Here is an 18,098-nt window from a genome sequence, read left to right as displayed (position 1 = left end):
AGAGAATATTCATTTGTCAGGTGAAGCCACCTTTACGTTGAAGAATATGCTATTTTTCATGGACCTGGCACCCAGGGGCAATTTTCTTTACTTCACTTTTGGGACTCTTTCCTGGGGGACATGAAGCAGCCTGAGCCCAGCTTGGGCCTTGCTCCTACTTGAGCTTGACCTATAATGCCAGAGATGGCATACCCCAGGGTGAGCCATGGTCGGGGGGTGGGGGGCACTGAGGTACTCCGGGGCAGGCACTGCCTCCGCACCTCCAGAAGCCTCTGGATTGGGACTCACACCCCCGGATTACAGAACTTAATGTGGCTGCATGTAACGTGTTGATGTAAAAGGTCAAAAACCACAAAGGTCTACTCTCTTGGAAGGGCATTCTCCCCAGCTGCAGTGGCGATGATGGTCATGGTGACTGTTATCGAGCACATACTTTGTGCCTGGGGCTTTATCTCCTTTAAGCTTCACAGCGATCCAGGTATGATCCTTTCCTTCTACAGTTGAGGAAAGAGAGGCACAGAGAGATTAAACCCTTGTCCTGAGTCCGAGGTGGACCCGGCCTGAATCACGCCTCTGCAGAAGCGGGGGGCTGTTGGTATCTGCGAATCACTGGTAACTACCGCGTGCTCTGTGCCCACTGCAGGTGGGGCCGTGCTCTGCCCTGTCTCCCCTGCGGGTTCATCCCCAGAGCAGTGCTGCAGAGTGGGCGTGGTTAGTCCTCTCCCATGTGACTTGGGCCCAGTGACTTGCCCAGCACATCCCACAGCCAGCAAGTGGCTGAGCCCAGCTCAGGGCTCACACATGTCTGACTCTGGCACCCACTCCCTCCTCCCTCAGGAGGTCACTGTGGCTAATAAGTCAGTTCTTTGGGCTTATGAATAACTGGAAAAACAAATTGCTTTGGGGATCCAGAACGAGGTGGTTGGCCTTATGTGGACTCACTTGGAATGTCACTGAGCAGACAGTCCTGGAGGTGTCTACAGATACCTTCCAGGGAATATCCCCAAAGTGAAATCACCAAGAAGACAGAACAGGCTTGGCGTTTGGGTGTGCAAATGAATTTTGAGGACCGGCCTTGGGATCTTGAGGTGTTGGCATCTTTCCCGTCACAAATTGTAAAGGACTCTTGAATCCACTGGGAAGGAGAGAAGAAAGGGTCAGGTTGCTGATTACTTACAAGCAGGTACCCGGGATTAAAGGCCTTGCACCATTCCAGCTGCATTTACCTTTATTCGGAAAACGACCACCTGCCAATAAGCCACCTCGTTCGCCATCGTCTGTGCAAGTACTTCTGAGCTGTTGTGACTCCAGTTCACGTTACAGGGCTTTACCTATAAACGGACGATACTTGAGATGCTGGGAATGGAGTCTTTTCCTTTAAATATTACATTTTTTGCCACATGATTTTATGACCCTTTGTCAAGCATGGTGAAATTAACACATGCGTTGATTAGAGCACTTCCTCAGTGAGATGTCTGTGAGGGAAGGGGTGGGCAGCCCTGAGCAGCTGTGGGTACCCCAAGGCAATGGGGTGGCCGTGGTTCTGGAGCCCTCGGGAACTGGTCGGCAGTGGGTTTGCATAGAGCCCGCAGAGGTCCGATGGTGTGTGTTTGGAGGAGAGAGTCAAGGGATGGCTCTGAGGGAGTGCCTTCTCGAGTGAAGCGATAGTCCCCGTGCGAAGGGAAGGTCCAGGAACTCTAAGCCTGTCCCATCCCCAGCCAGAGTTCCTGCAGGGTCCTAGCTAGGCTGCCTGTGTGAGCGGGAGTCTGATTCTACGTCCAAACAAATACGGTGTGCAAATTGGACTTACTTCCCCCAAGAATAGCAAAGTCAGGTATTCGGGTCAGTCGGGGGGGGAAAAAATTCCCCCCCTTCTCCTTCTTTAAAATAGGGGGTGGTATTAATACGGTAGCAGATTAGAGCTTTATTTGTTTAAACCTTGCAGATTCTGTAAGCATTCACAATCCTCTTGACTTGTAGTGCCTGATTGTAAAAAGAACAGTTGAATGAGCTCATTGTTTCCTGGGTTTTTTTCTTTAATGTATTTTACAAACACTCCGGTGACAGGCCTGACACGCTGATTTCTATGTACTCGCACTTCAGTCTGGGATTACAGCATTAATAACAGAGTTCCGTGCATCATGCCATTTTTAAGCATGATCGTTATGATAAAGGGCATATACTTAATTACAGGCCTGCTTAATTACAGCTCTGTTGAAGCTCGTTTGTTTAGGAGAATGCTAATTGCACTACGGAGCCCGCGGCACATCCTGGCTTTCGTGTGCTGTTTGCTGCTCCGTGCCGTGGATCAGCATTTTGTTAAAACTGCCACCAAAAATAAAATTTAAAAAAAAAAGAAGAAGGAACCACAGTCCTGGTACTAAAAGGAAGCCTGTCTGGCGCGTGGCTGTAGGTCGGGGCGGAAACCACCATTTGCGGGCCGGGGGCCTCGCTCCTCTTGTGACCAGGGTCCCTGTCACCCTCACAGAGCCTCCTGAGAGCTGCGTCTTTCCCCCCATCTCGCAGGGTAGCCGAGGCTCAGAGTGGTGGGGCGGCCTGCCGGGCCACACGTCCACACCTGCTGAGTTGGAGGTGAGGCCCAGGCAGTTGAACTGCCAGGCCCACCCTCCCGCCGCAGCCCTACAGTGACACAGCCACTGTAAGCTGGACTCTGTACTCGAATCCTGGCACCTGACTGCTCTCGGCCTCGGCTTCCTTTTTTTTCTTTGTAGTGTTTTAATTGTTTATTTTTGAGAGAGAGAGAGTGGGGGGAAGGGCAGAGAGAGGGAGACAGAGGATCCGAAGATGTCGGCACAGAGCCCGATGGGGGCTCGGACTCCTGAACTGCAAGATCATGACCTAAGGCGAAGTCAGATGCTCAACCGACTGAGCCTCCAGGCGCCCTGCGGCTTCCTTGAGTATAACTTGGCGAGCGATCCGTGTTGAGGCTTAAGTTACTGGCTACGTGTTCACCACCCAGTATGGAGGAGGTTCCTATCCTCTTGCGTCGTTTGTAGAACTGGGAGCAGTTCTGTTACCTCCAGGGTTTGGCGGTGGGTGGGGAAGGGAGCTTTGTCGTGTCCCTGGGAGCCAAGGGGCCTAGAGAGGGGACTGCCGCGTGCCCCAGGAATGCCACCTTGGGTGCCAGCAAGAAAAGGACAGGCGTTGTCCCTGCTTCTGGGTTGTGGCCACGGACTGGCCAGGCGGTGCCTGCCTGAGATCCCCCACCCAGACCCCGGCTGCCTGGGAGGGCAGCCTGGGGGATCCGAACAGTGGCTCTATGAGAGCAGGGACCCCCTCGCTCACAGCTCTCACTCCAGCTCCCCCACGTGTCTCTCTGAGTAGACTCAGCAATAGACTGAGCGAGTGTCACAGTCTCTGAGCACTAAAGAAAAGTGAAGACAAAACACTGGCTTCAGCTAGGGGAGAAAGAAAGGAAGGAAGTAACGTGGCTCCCCCATGAGTAGCCAGGATGGAGATGATTTATGAACACTCTTTTGGAACACATGAAAAATGTGTGCCATTGATTTTAAGAATTATGTTTGGCAAATCTCTAGATATTTTAAAATATGGAATGGCTGCCCAGATAAAGAGTAGAAATGGATGTTATGGAATTAGAAGGGGATTCAGCAGTCCCACAGATCAGCTTTCTCCCCAACACATAAAATCCCGCCCTCACTCCCCAGCACGTGGCCTCTGCCTGGACCCTGGTCAGCCAGCTCTGCTGTTCCTCCCTTTCGTCCTTGCCCCATCCCTCTAGCCCTCGCCCTGTGGTAGCTCTGAAAATACGTGCAGACATTTGGTTACGATCACCTTCGAGTCTTCTCTGGACCAGGATCCCCATCTTTCTGCACTTCCCCATGTGCTGGCACAGTGCTGGGTTCTAGAGGGTGAACAAAAATGGACAGGGATGACCCCTTCCTGGAGCATGAGACCTGATGGTTTCCTCCCCTCTCCTCACGTGGTCTGACTTCAGGTCCCTCACCATCCTGGGACTCCTTGTAGGCCACCTGAGAGGACCCTTTGAGAGATCAGTCCCCATACTGAACTCACAGTCAAGCCCAGAGCAGACCAAGATGGCGGCTGTCTCACCAGCACCAGGACTGTCGCACCATAACTTACCCATGGCACCCCTCCTGCCTGGTTGAATACCAAATCACGTTACCGACTTGTTCAGCTACAAACCGGTCTCTTTTCATGTCTTCTGTTGTGATTTCACATGTCCTTCATCCCATCTAACACAGTAGGTTTTTTAGACCTAAAGTACAGGACTTACTGGCATTGACCTTCAGTAAATTCCATCGTTAAATTTAGCCCAGGATCCCAATTTTTTGAGATCTTTATTGGATTTCTCTCTGTTACCCAGTTCATAGACTCTCCTCCCAGATCTCTCCATCAGCCACATCCTAGATAAGCCTACTAGGCATGTCTTCACTGAACTACTAATTGATAACGCCCTGGGCACCCTCCGGAGAGGTCAGTTGAGATCGGTGTCAATCTATTAATCGGCTTCTTGAACATCTAGTCCAGCTAGTTATGGATTCCCCTCCCCTTAACGTTGTCCAGCCATATTTATCTGTCTTGTCCACACAGGTAACGTGAGAAATTTTGCCAAGTACTTTGCTAAAATCCACATTCTTTCGGCCTACTCAAACCTTTGATATACTAGATTTTTTAAATAAATGAAATTTGGCTGGCAGACCGTTGAGCAAAGTTTTATTGGCTCCCCTTTTAAGGGGCTCCCCTTTTAAGGGGCTCCCCTCATGGCGACAGCATCCTGTTCCTCTCGCCAGCTCCGTCCAGGAACTTCAGCCCGCAGGATCCTATCAACTTGCTTTCTTTTTCCTGCAAGCCCGTTAAAAGTCTGTTTTCTAGAACATGAGAAGCATCCAGCCGTGCCCATCTTTGTATCGTGAACTCTAAAGTGGAAATTTACCCCAAAGTTCCCATCTCTCTCCCTTCACCAGTCAGCTCCCCTTGGCAGTCAGACTGGATCTGAGTGGTCCTCCCCACCATCTCCTCTGCCACCGAGCCCGTCAGCAGGGCACCAGCCATGGGGCGAGCCAGGCCAGCATAGCTCTGAAGGCTATGGCTGCCTCTTCTCACACAGTCTCGGGGTGCCTCTTCCCTTTCTTCTGTCCACAAGGGCTGCCTTTAGTGTGGCCCCATAAAGACGTCGCTTCTGGTCTTCTGCCTTCAGCCTCCTCGAGGAATTTGCTCTGTGAAGAAATTGCCTTTGGCCCTAATGGAGGACCAGAAGGAGTACCTTCATCAAACACCTTGATGTTCACGTGGGGGACTGGCCCTTGGCCCCAACAAATCCCCCCCATTCTCCAGGTCTGGAAGTAAGGTCTCCACCTGGGGAAGGGCGTGGTGGGGGAAGGGCCTGAGGGCGTGGTGGGGGAGGCGCCTCTGAATGAAACTCCCTCCAGGCAGCTGAGAGACCTACCCACTTCCTCTGGTCTGTCTCAGAAGCTAAGACGGGCCTTTTGGAAATGCTGTGCGTGCGTGTGTGCCTCCCTGTCCTAACCTGAGAAGGAGTAATGCGACATTCCAGGAGGCCAGGCCACCATGGTCCGGAGAGCCAGATCTTCTAGATCTTTCTTTTCAAAGGCATGACCGTCAGTTGGAAGGAGAGATAAAAACACACTGCTGTGGGGAATAGAGGGAAAGTGCTGAGTGCTGGGGGATGACTCTGGAGGGGGGAAGTGCTTTGGAAGAAGAGACAGGTGGTGGCTGCTCAACATTGTGAATGGACCAGATGCCGCTGATTGTTCCCTCTAAAATGATTAATTTTATATTCTGTGAATTTCACCTCAACGAAATTTACTGAATTTTTACTAATGTGCTAAAATTTTTTTAAAAGCCCAGGTACTCCTCCTCCCTGCTTAAATCTTCCCAGTTACTAGGGAAAGATGGCAGTCAGCAGCTCACCAAACCCCAGGGGCTTAGGTACGTGCCCTGTGGGGCCAGCCACCGAGCCCCTCCGGGCCCTGCCCTGTGCCAGGGATGCGGGGATGCAGAGGGGACTCTCGTGGACTGCCAGGAGAGGAGATGTGGCCCCGGCCGGGTCCCCGGGGAGGAGGGGGAGCGCCCCTGGGACGGCCCACCGCGGGAGGGGCACTCAGAAGGGCAGCCAGGGGTCAGCACGAGAGGGGAGGGGAGAGGGCGTTCTGTGACGGGCTCGCAGGCCCTCACGTGCCAGTGAGGACCCCCACCTTAGGAATCCCCCCGTTTGGGGAGCTGATGTGCTCCCAGCTTGGGACCTCCCTGCCTCGCCCCTGCGCCCACTGCTCCCCAGGCCTCTCGTTTCCGGGGGTGATCAGGCCATTGCACGTCACCCCATCTCCAGAACACACATTCTCTAAACACACATGGGCCTTCAGATGCAAGCACTGTCATCAGCGAGGGGGAGTTCTTCACCTGGCTTCTCGGAAGCCCCCACACGCCAATAAGCCTCGTGAATGAATGATCAGGGCTTCTCTGCTCGGGGATGTGTGCTGAAGATGGGCTCGCTGAAGACTACACCGGGCCCTGGGTCAGCGTGCTTCCTGTATGGGGTGCGTGGGGCGAGCAAAGGGAGCTCGGCCTTGGACCCCGCTGCCTAACGGGCGGAAAGAAACGGCAAGAGGTGTGTGTGTGTGCAGACGTGTGTACAGAGAGCAGAGTGACGTGGCCCTGGAGGGGGACAGCAGTGGGAATTTAAAGGAGAGGCAAAGTAGACCGTGGCTTTCACCTTGACTTGGGACGGCCAGAAGCAGGGCGATGCGTGGCCAGTGATCAGGGAGGCCTGGGGAAGGGCGGGTCTGACTGAACTATTCTCGCACACACCCACTTCCTGGCCCGGTCCGATAGCTTGTAGAAGGGCCACCTGGAGACTTAGGGAGAGCATGACAATGGTCGTCAAAACCTTGAAGAGGCCCTGGTCTGGAAGAGGCAGATGTGTTCTCAGAAATTCCATCTAAACCTAATGGAAGGGTCAGAAGATTTGAGTCACTGCTTGCTACCTGTGTGCCCTCAGCAGGACCCAGTCTGTGACATGATGGCAAGTGCTAAGTGCTACGTGCCCACCCGCCTCTGTGGCACTGAGAAGGGGGCAGGGGGTCAGGGGTCAGAGAGCCATCGGGGGTGAACCTTGGCTCACAGCCGGAGTTGGGAAGATGGTGGCAGTTGCTGGGTAGGGATCGTGGCCTCTTCTTGGACTTTGGGTGGGACCCCGTCCTGTCCTCTAGAAAGCACGTGGCCTTTCAGGGGTCATCTGTTCACTGATGGGTTCTCGCGGCTATACACAAGCATGCACGCATATGTGCGCTGATGTCACCTGTCACGTCCGAATGTGTGACGTACTGCGGAAGATGACTGTGGGCTTCTTCCCATCACCCCTTTCTGGGGGAAGTGTCACACTGTTCCTGACCCTTAGCTGGAGCTCCTCCAGGCAGCCCCAGCGGCTTGCGGGGACCCCACAATGGGAGAAGACCCCCCCCCCCCCAACCGACCATGGAAGTCTCTATCTGAGCCAGGGGGCAGGGGGACAGGCCTTGGACAGCAACCTTAGAAAGAAAGGAAGCTTCCGGTGGTGCGGCAGCTGGGGCCAGCTGTGCTATTTCCTTTTCTTCAGACTTCCCAGAGAAGGCTTCATTCTTTTCCTCTCCAAAATAAATTACGAACATAGAGTAAAATGATCCTCTTGGCGATCAGACCTCTCTGACTCTGTCCCAGACTTCTCTCTTTTTCTCCTGCTTTTCTTCTTTCCACTCCCGCGACTCTTCCTCCTTAGGACTGAAAGAAATTGCCACCTGTATGCCAGGGAAGCCCCATTTGGATGCTGGGGGAAGCCACTTCCCAGGGAGCCCACTCACCACGTCTTCTCCACGTCCTCCTTGGCCACAGTGCGCCTCAGGACCATTGCCGGCAGGGCCAGGGGGAGGGAACCGCACCACAGACCCTGGTGTTTCTGTTTGCTTGGGACCCATTCCCATTCTGCTGTCCCCTGAAGACAGCAGTCCATCTAAAAAAGCCCAGGCCCGGGGTGCCTGGGTGGCTCAGTCGGTTAAGCGGCCGACTTCGGCTCAGGTCACGATCTCGCGGTGTGTGAGTTCGAGCCCCGCGTCGGGCTCTGTGCTGACAGCTCAGAGCCTGGAGCCTGTTTCAGATTCTGTGTCTCCCTGTCTCTCTGATCCTCCCCCGTTCATGCTCTGTCTCTGTCTCAAAAATAAATAAATGTTAAAAAAAAAAAAAAAAAAATTTAAAAAAAATTTAAAAAAATAAAAAAGCCCAGGCCCAGGGGACAGAGACTGAACCACGGTGGCCACGCTGCCCCCACCCTGCTCTGTGCCGGCCACCACATGTGCCTCCAGTGCACACGCACCCTTCTTCACAGGCCCTGCCGTCCTCCTTTTAAAATGTAACTTAAGCTCCCTGAAACCCACAGGCAGGATTCAAACCTAGTCCTTCTGACGCCCAAGTCACTCTTTCCTCCAAGCTGGACCTTTCCTGTGGGCCCGGCAGCCTGGAGGGTTGTGTCACTCTCAGCTGAGAGAACGTCCGCTGCCCACCTCGCAGAGCACAGCTGTATCCCCTCCCCACCTGCCTGAGCCTCTGTTCCTGCCGCCAGCCCCTTGGTGGCCCCCGCTGCTTATAGATCAGAGGCCTGACTCCTAGGTGGCCTCTAGGCCCTTCTCTGCCCCCACGGCTCTGGTCTGTGCCTCTGTGTGGTGCTCCGGGGGCGTGTGAGGTGTTGGCCTTCTGCACCGGGTGTGTGTCCTAGGTGCAGGGGTGGTACCTGTGCCCACGTCAGCTGGTACTTCGTCAGCATCTCAAGTCCCTGAACGTCACCGGTGTCTGCAATGCCGTTTCCTCTCTTCTTTTGCAGCAATGGATGGTGTGCCTTTTATGATCTCAGAGAAGTTTTCTTGTGTTCCAGAAAGTGTAAGTGTTCTGCATGATCTCCCTTTCGTCCTGTCACCCCCAGCCCGCCTGTGTTCCCTCTACTCATCACACAGGGCCCCCCCCGGCAGCCCTCACACCCCGGTCCTCCCTCGTGTTGTCCCAACTTCCTCTCTGGGCCCCTTCAGCTACGGCTGCACGTAGCAGGTGCTTGGAGAGTTAGGGAAAAGCAGGCACGAGGGGCGGGGAAGGAGCGAGGCAGACAAGTGGAAAACCTCAGATTCGGCCATGGCCAAGCCTTTTTTTTTTTTTTTTTCCCCCCCAAATGTGACCATAAATTGGGCTCATTGTGAATGTTCTTGGTTTCCAAGCTCAACTTCTTAAATTTTTTTTTAAACGTTTATTCATTTTTTTTTTAATTTTTTTTTTCAACGTTTTTTATTTATTTTTGGGACAGAGAGAGACAGAGCATGAACGGGGGAGGGGCAGAGAGAGAGGGAGACACAGAATCGGAAACAGGCTCCAGGCTCCGAGCCATCAGCCCAGAGCCTGACGCGGGGCTCGAACTCACGGACCGTGAGATCGTGACCTGGCTGAAGTCGGACGCTTAACCGACTGCGCCACCCAGGCGCCCCACGTTTATTCATTTTTTTTTTTTTTTTTTTTTTTTTTTTTTTTCAACGTTTTTTTATTTATTTTTGGGACAGACAGAGACAGAGCATGAACGGGGGAGGGGCAGAGAGAGAGGGAGACACAGAATCAGAAACAGGCTCCAGGCTCCGAGCCATCAGCCCAGAGCCTGACGCGGGGCTCGAACTCACGGACCGCGAGATCGTGACCTGGCTGAAGTCGGACGCTTAACCGACTGCGCCACCCAGGCGCCCCACGTTTATTCATTTTTGAGAGAGGGAGGGACAGAGGGTCCGAAGGTCAGGACGGCGCAGAGCCCGATGTGGGGCTCAAACTCGGAAGCTAGGAGATCACGACCTGAGCTGAAGTCAGATGCTTAACCGACTGAGCCACCCAGGCGCCCCCAGATTCAACTTCATTTTTGTTTTTTTTTTATTTAACCGTGACGACATTTTACAGAAAGAAGGCTGCCTGGTTTTTTCATGGTCATTGCCGGATGCTGCGATAACCACACTTTCTGCTCTGGATTGGAGGGAGGCCTCGGAATGGCAGGGCCGGCCGGCTAGTGTATGTGCCTGCGGCTGTGCTCTCCCGCTCACTGTGGGCCCCCAGGAGCCCCATGCTATGCACTGACCAGCTGGGGCCCCTGAGCTATCTCTGATGACAGGGGGCCTGAGGGGGCTGGTTGGGGGCCTGAAGGCCCGATCCCAGACTGAGGAGCCCACCCCATCTGACACTCCTGGGACCCTGTCAGATGGTGCCCCCCACCTTGGGTGCAGAGCCCCCGCCCTCAACTGTTACAGGCCTGGCCCGTGCAGGCTCGATAGACTTGTTTCAGGGCTTTTTAAATCCTTTTTGCAGAACTTTGCTTCGAGTAGCTAATAACCGTGAGGGCCCCAGTTTGGGCACCAGCTAAAGAATCCTTCAGTGTATTTCTTGGATCCAGCTTAAAACCACCCGGTCTGCGATTTGACCTGCTCTGTAGTTTCCATTTTCATGAAATATAATAGGCCTCCTCTGAACCCTTCTGGTAAGCAGCTTAATCTTGAAAAATGCTCGTGACGTGACATGCGGAGCATGAGTAACTTCAGCCGACGCCACTTGGCCGCGTTGCCATGGCAACGCTGGCGCCTCTCCCGCCCGCTCCCTCGGAGAGGCTGTTCTGTCCTGCGCACCGGCTCCAATCGGGAAAGTTTAGTGGGGCAGTTAGAGCCTAATGATGCAACAGCTGGACCTCTGCTGGATGGCGGGCAAGCAGCCCCGTTCTTGCCACTCGGGCTGGCAGCGGGAGAGAGCCAGGCTGTTTTGTGGCTACTGGCAGCGCAGCCCCGGGAGCGGAGTGCCGACTTCGGTGGCCCTGCCCCAAGATCGCCCTCGCCAGCTCGCTGCTGCCCAGCGCTGCCGACTCAGCACGTGCCCGAGGCCCGGTGGCTTGGGCCAAGCCCCGTGCCGCACACCCCCTGTGCTCTGTCCTTTAACCTCCCCCGCCAGCCCAGCCAGGACGGCCCCGCCACCCTGCTCCGAACAGGAGAGGAAGCCCCACCTCTGGGCTGTGGAGGCCCCACCTCTGGGCTGTGGCTGGAAACCACGAAGGCCTGGGCTTTTGTCTGAGACTCCGGTTTCACCTGTTCGTCCCGGCTGCCTGTTTTCGGAACCCCCCCCCCTCAGGAATATGAAATGCCCGATGTGCCCAGAGAGGGCTCAGAGCAGGGGCCCCAGGGACCAGGTCCCCTCTCACCATGCGTTCAGCCCAGGCTTCTCCGGGCTTCCAGCTGACCCTTGTTGCCATGTGCATTTGATTTTTCATGTCGTCTGTTGAAAAGCCAGCGTCCTCAGAAAAAGTTCCCATCTTCATGAACTTCTAGAAACGCCCATTAAAATGCAGTGTTACCAGTTTTCACCACGACTGATCATTTCTCATTTCTCAAATGATAATTGATGGGCACGTCCTTCATTCCCCTTGCATTTCCAGAGGCCTAGAACTCCCTCCGGCTCCTTCCCTGGATGTCAAGGAGTCCCAGACAAGAGACTGACCATCCTGCCTCCTGGAACTGCTTAGACCCATCCCACCACGTAGATGGAGCAGTCAGGGTGGCATGTGGTGAAGCCCTGTGCCCCTCCGGCCCCCCAGCTGTGGAAGGAGCAAACCGGCTTTTGACACGGGCATGGAGAAGAGGCGGAAGTGATCAGTGACAGTCACTGTCTTTTAGGAGGGCTGTGACCTTGCTGGGTGCTGTCGACAGATGCCCAGGCAGGGTCCCTGCCAGCAGGGGCCAGCCCTGTTGTCGACCAGGTTTTCTGCAATATGTGCTCCCGTCGCTCACCCCTGTACCCTCAGTGATCACTAGAGTCCTGGTGGGTTTCCACTGAAAGAGAATAGAGAAAACGCTAGATCACATAGGGTGGTTTGAGATGTCACCGCCGTCATGCATAAAAGCGAATGTGAAACAGCATTTTCCAGCCGTTTAAAAGGATGCCTTGATCTGTGTTTACAGATGCAGCCCTTTGATCTCTTGGGGATCACCATCAAATCTCTGGCAGAAATTGAAAAAGAGGTAAGCAAGCTGCCAGAGTTGGGGGCAGGTGGGGCCCGGGTCTGCGGTCCCAGGATCTGGCGGGGGCGGGGGGGTACCTAGGTGTGGGGGGGCCTCCAAGGAAAACACTTCCGTGTTGCTCAGATTTATTCCTTAGAAAAAGAAACTCACTTTTAACGTGTTTTTTGCTTCAAATCACATATGACCAACACCTCCTTGTGTTCTCTAAGCCGGAAGGTTTTAAGTGCCAGATGAAACAATTCGGCCTCAGTGTTTTAAAATGCTTCCGTTTTTAAAAGGTGGAGGTTGGGGGATAGGCCCGGAGTCTCCTTTCCCTCTCCTCCTCCTGCTTATTTGTCATGAGGAGGGGTTTGGGGAAACATCCGAGGAGCCTCTTCCAGGTTTAGAGCAAGGATCGGGATACATTCCGTTGTGCCTGATAAGCGAGGCCCCATTCGGCCGCCTGGTTCCACATGGTTTGGATGTTTTCCTAATAAAAAAGAAAGAAATCCAAGACGCCAGCCCACGTGACAACTCTGAGGAACGAGAGCCGAGAGGAGGGAAGGAGCCTGGGGTCAGACCCGCCGGTCAGTGTTTTCCCTGTTTGCGTAAGACATCACTGGAGTGTGTGTGTCGTCTCTTATGTGTAGACGGTCGTTAGGCAGAGCCACATGCTTGCATCCGGCTCTCCTCTGAGAGGCACATTTGTCTCCAAGATGGAAACGGTAGAACCATTTCAATATTCTCAGTTCCTTGGGGTTTTCTCCTGTATACCCAGCTAGCAGAAGCAGGTTGCATTATTGAAAGATGGCTGAAATCAAGGAAAATTGAATCAATGTAGTACAACAAATTTCTAAAGCTGTCATAGCAAAAACAAGACAAAAAAAGTCCCCCTTTGTCTTTGATTCTCACTAAATCATAAAAACCAACCTGATTGTCATCTATAGATTTGGGGGGGAGGGGGCGGGAGCTGGGCAGTGAACTTGGGGAAAAGAATGGCTGGCCACCACATTGGAGATACATAGGCTCCGTGTATATACGTGGGGCCCCGTGCACCCCCTTCTCAAAAGCAAGCAGCCCCCAGACGGTTCTGCCCGCGGCCTGTTCGCAAACCGCCTTCGCCTGGGGCCCTGCGCAGGGTGGCACCGGTGAGCGTGTGCGGAAGGTGGCTCACTCTTTCAAGGTGGCTTTCAAGGTGGCTCACTCTGGCTGCAGGGGTAAATCAGGGGCACGGCCTATGACCCCTTTAGGACAGACAAGGTCACAAAGACGTCTCACCCGGCTCCACGCTGACCGGGGGCAAGCGGTCCCCTCTCTGTTTGAAGCTGGGATGACAGTAGAAGGCACGTCATGGGGTTTTCAGGAACACTTCACGAATATATGCAAACGCCAGCACCTGGCACCACGGGGCTGAGGGTGCGGAGGTGTTGTGTGCTGGACCAAGGAGGCAGCGTCTGAATGTCGTGTTTTCTCCTGCCTCGGGCCTGTGCCCATTCCCACTGGTTCCCACCCCCAGAAATTGAGACTCTGGAGGTGAAGGGTCTTGCCCAAGATTGAGACCCAGCAGTTACACTCCAAACCCTGCCCCTTATGACTTAAAGTCTGTGGTTTCACATCCCTTGAAGGGGCTGATGGGGACAACGGTGCAAGGGAGGCCGGTCGACCTGACGCTGGCTGGGCCTGTGAGTCACCGGGAAGGGGTAAAGTAGGCGGAGCCTGTGTGAGGCTCGGTGTGGGTGGCAGAAACCACCAGAAACCTGAATTCTCATGCTGAGGACGAAAATCTGACCCAAACATGTGTCTTGTTAGAAGGTGTTGTCTTGATGTCCGGTGCTCTGAGCAGAGGCTGGCGGGGGAAGAAAGAGTTCTGGACTCGGCCGCCCTGGGCTTAGATCTGAGCAGCACCACTTAGCTGTTCTAAACCTCCGTCTTCCCCCCTGTAAACTGGGAGAGTAATAAAAAATCCTCACTGCCAGCACTTACGGGGTTTGACCGAGATAGTCGTGTACAGGGCTTAGGACGATGCCCAGCATGCGGCTGCCGTGGTCTCAGTCACGCTGGTTGTGACTCTTCCCTATTACCGTCCACAGGAAGGGGGGCGAGCAGCGTAAATCCATCCCGTGTCAGCACGGCACGCTGCTCTGCCGCTGGAGGCTAAGCAGTGATGTCCCGCGTGACCACGCCAAGCTTGATTTCTTGTTTAAGTGATGGGTTAAAAATACTCGTCTGTGTTCTGCGTTGAAGGAAATTAAAGTAGAGTTAAAATGAGGGGAGATGGGGGAGGTTGGACGTTAAATAGGATATAAAACCGTCGCAAACACCACCACAGTCAAGAATGCTGTGGTTTTTTCGTTTAATCTGAGGATTTAGAAGTTACTTACCCAGGCCATCCGCGTGCATTTCATGGTGATTAGTATGTTGATATCACACTCTGGTGAACGGGCTGCTGCTTTGGCAACAATGGCAGAGAATTTTCTCCATAAACAATCATGAACTTGCTCCTTTTCGCCCCTGAACTAAGCATAGCTCACGGAGTCGGAGGCCGAGGAGAGAAGCTGGGCCCACAGCCCCCTGGCCCCGGGTCTCGGCTCTGAGGGTTGGGCCTGCGTCGCTGCGTGTCCCTTTGGTCAGGATGATTTTGCAACTTTCCATTCCTGGCAAATCTGGCTGCCCCTGGGGGCTGCCCATCCTGAATACCTCCCCGATCTCTTGGGCAGGGAGAGGCCGGCATCCATGGAGGCTGCTTTGTGCTGGCATGTGCTGTCCTCCTTCACTCTCCACACCCTGTGCAGACAGGCGCTGTTGCCCCCGTGCAGAGCAGAAACCTGGGCTCGGTGGTCCCAGCTGTAAAGGAAGTTCAAGTGCAGTCCCTGATGGCAACACATCGTTCTGTCTGTCCAGAACCGGGATGGGTCTGCTTTCCTGCTGACCTTAACTTTACGTACCCTGCTCTGCCTGGGGGTGTTTCTGAATTTAAGCCTGTGCCCTATCACCATCATTTGGCCGCAGGGATAGTTCACTCCATGAAGGACCCCCCTCACCCTGTCAGCTTTGAGCTGGGTGGTTAGGGACCAAAGGGAATACCCCAGCAGCCAGCGCAAGCAGGGACCCGCAGTGCGCCCCAGCCTGCCACACCCGAGAAGCACCCCAGTAAGAGATGGAGAGAGACCAGGTGTCACCCCAGTTGTGAGTGGGCAGTGCACCTCCAGCCCCCCCTCCCCCCAGACGCAGGCGAGCTTCAGGGAAAGTGTGGCGCTGGGCCCTGGCCAGGCCAGCAGGAAGACGTATGAGGCCCCCCCCGCCCCCCCCGGCAGTGTGGCTAACAGTGTGGACTAGAGCCACCCGCCACGTTGGTGGGCAGATACCGGGTGTTTGCAGGGACGTATGTGGACCATGTACACGGTGGAGGCAACGTGGTTGGGTGGAGAGGGCACAGTTTGCGAGTTTGGATACCTGGGGTAGCATGCCAAATCTTTGCATCAACGTGACCCTGGGGCAGGTCCCCTGGCTTCCCCCACCCCAGCCCGAGCACTGGTCCCGCATCCGTGGTGATTGTGGCGTATGCAGCACTTGGTTAAGTTTCTTGAAAGACCCCCAAGAATGGTCATGTTTAAGGTCGCGGCTAAAACCTGTGTAGATGCCATCGAGCAGAAATGGGGGGGGGGGGGGGGAGGGGGCGGAATTCTTCACAAACAGGAAACCCGCACGACTCAGAACTACTCTCAGCTGTGGGTGTTGACAGTGGACGAAGCGGTGCTTACTAAAGAAATTCTCACTTGAGTGCCATCACTCTCCTGGTGCTCAGTGGTGACACCAGCCTCCTTCCTGCCCAGCCTGTTGTCCAGCAGCCATATTCCCTGCCGTCCACGTCCGTCCCCGGCCGGGAGCAGGGCCTCTGCCGTGTAAATTAGTCCAAAGCATGAGAAAGTGAGTTGTTGCTCCTCTCCCCTCAGCCACAGGAGGTGTCGGTGGCAGTGATGGGGAGGTTTTCTGGCCCAGGCCCCTCCCCCATGGGGCTGAGCAGCAGGAGAGTGGTGGTGGCCCTGGGGGACCGTGTCCCAGTGAAAGCCTTACTGTCCTTCCCGCTGCCCGGACAAAAGGTTGTCTCTGTTTAGGAGTCAGGAAAAGTGTAATTTTGCAGCCAATCCCTGTGATGAAGCATCTTCTCTCGGAGAAGATGGACGTATAAATATTCTCCGTCTCTGCTGCTCTTTATGTCCCTTGTAAGCAGTTGACCCACTTCACCATCTGATGGATTCCCCGTCACAGGCAGGCAGACGCGTCCCAGCTCCACAGTCCAGGCAGCAGCCCCTAAAATGATCCCGGTGTCTCTGTTCCCCTTACCATTACTCTGCATCCTTCCTCCCCACCCACTGCCCCACCTGCCCCGTGGCCCCGGCCATCCCCAGTCTCGCCCCTCCAGCAGACCCTCCAGCCCTCGTCTCAAGAAATAACGGCCAAGAGACAGCGGCCTTGATTGTAGATTTCACGCTGCATGCATAACAACCTGCAAGCCTTTGACAACTAGGAGCCAGCAATTCCTATGATGAAGTGGCATCCAGCACCCGTCCTGCCTTCCAGCTCAGTGCAAAGCCATTTCCCCACCTGCTGCCGACCTCCCGCAGGAAACCACGATGCTCACCCTCCCTTCAGTGGGCGCCACACTGAAAACTGAGCACGACGAGGGAAGCTTTATCAGCCCACCGTGCTTCCTTGTAGGGCGCACAGCCTCCATTTTCACCCGACTTTAAAGCTGAAAGACACGGGAGAGTCTAATTAGTAAAGGGACGATCTAATATTAATCACTCCCTTAAAATTGACAAGGGAGGCAGTTCATTTAACCACTTAATTGCTACAGGTTTTTATGGGCTGCTGTCTGCAGACGTATTTAATGAAGAAGTTATAAATCTGAGGGAGCTTAAAATTTTAATTTTATACCTAAATATTTTCCTTGTTCTCATGTTTGTAGTCAACCCTCAAGAGTGTAGTCACGTGGAATGTTCTTTAAATGAACATATTTGCTAACTGGCGTCATTTCAGTTTTTAAAACATTGGTTCCAGCAATTAGGCATTTTTCTCAGTTCCCAAATGACTAGAGAAATTCGTCTTGATTATAATTGCTCTTAGCCACGCATATCTAATTTGTGTCTTTTTAAGTGTTAATTAGTAAACAGTTTGAGCTGACATCTTTATGTGTTTGTGTGTTGAAAAATGGGGCTCATTGCTTATTTAGCTTGGGGCCGATTCCACTAGCATTTACGTCACGACATTGAGGTGAAATTAATGGAAACACGTGTGGCAGCGCAAGGTAAAAAGAATTTTCGAATTCAACTTTTGGGCATCCACTTTGCACGGGCTTCTACAGGCCCCTTCAAGTAGATGAGAGTAGATTTGGGACCTGCATATGTGGGAAGAAAGCGAGGCGGAAGATTTTTGTGTCAATAATGAAATGGCAGAGTCCCAATTTTATAAAAGCAAAATGTTCATGTCCCAGCACAATTGTTCATTCTTTCTACTTTTGGAAAGCTTTCATTGTGCTTATTAACGGTAAAGGATTTCGTGGAGGGAGAGGTTGCAAACTCTGTGGTGTGGTCCCTTTGCACCATCTAGTGGTCAGGTCTGGAACTGCAACAGGAAATAAGCTGCCTTCTGTCTAGATGGAAGGTTTTCACCCCCCAGAATCTTTTTATTTCTCAGTGAGGAAGCGGATACGTTTTGGGAAAGAAATTTTCCTGATTTACTTATTAAATAAAATTTAGTTAAATAAACAGAAGTTAGCCTGTTCTTCCTCCCTTTTTCATTATTGCACCTAGCTGCCACCCACATTCTTACTGAGTTGAGATAATTCCAGCCCCAAACAAAGAAACCTAATAAATTAGTTTAATGGTTGGCCTTTCTGAAGGCTCACGAGAAGTGTTAGGCTTCTTCTGAAATATGGGACGTAGCTTGGGGACCGCCGCTTCATAGACTCTCCAGGAGTCTGACCACAAAGCTTAAGAACCAGTTTGAGGCCACAGACGAGATTAGTTCCCTCCCCCATTAATTGTA

At 53.5% G+C, this 18,098-nt stretch overlaps 1 protein-coding gene and 2 long non-coding RNA genes across 4 annotated transcripts in view; 1 reads left to right on the top strand and 2 right to left on the bottom strand.

The window, feature by feature from the left end:
- The window catches only part of MVB12B (multivesicular body subunit 12B), a 195,294-nt gene that overhangs the window by 161,818 nt on the left and 15,378 nt on the right, over positions 1-18,098 (top strand). The window contains exons 8-9 of the mRNA XM_058694108.1: positions 8,873-8,928; positions 12,012-12,071. Of these exons, the coding sequence (XP_058550091.1) occupies positions 8,873-8,928; positions 12,012-12,071 (116 nt within the window). The remainder of the gene's footprint in view (positions 1-8,872; positions 8,929-12,011; positions 12,072-18,098) is intronic.
- LOC131491326 (uncharacterized) lies at positions 11,082-14,712 on the bottom strand. 2 transcript variants are annotated; one of them, XR_009251398.1, is made up of 3 exons: positions 14,034-14,712; positions 13,329-13,484; positions 11,082-12,861 (listed from the first exon to the last, which is right to left on the bottom strand). It is a non-coding gene; the product is annotated as an uncharacterized LOC131491326 (long non-coding RNA). The 2 variants fall into 2 exon arrangements; XR_009251399.1 differs by having other exon boundaries at positions 11,082-13,484; positions 14,034-14,283; positions 14,432-14,712.
- Positions 15,349-18,079, bottom strand: LOC131491328 (uncharacterized). Its single transcript, XR_009251400.1, has 3 exons — positions 16,693-18,079; positions 15,752-16,361; positions 15,349-15,522 (listed from the first exon to the last, which is right to left on the bottom strand). It is a non-coding gene; the product is annotated as an uncharacterized LOC131491328 (long non-coding RNA).

This window comes from Neofelis nebulosa, chromosome 12, assembly GCF_028018385.1.
Source record: "Neofelis nebulosa isolate mNeoNeb1 chromosome 12, mNeoNeb1.pri, whole genome shotgun sequence".
Classification (NCBI taxonomy): Eukaryota; Metazoa; Chordata; class Mammalia; order Carnivora; family Felidae; genus Neofelis; species Neofelis nebulosa.
This window is presented reverse-complemented; position numbering and strand designations above follow the sequence as displayed.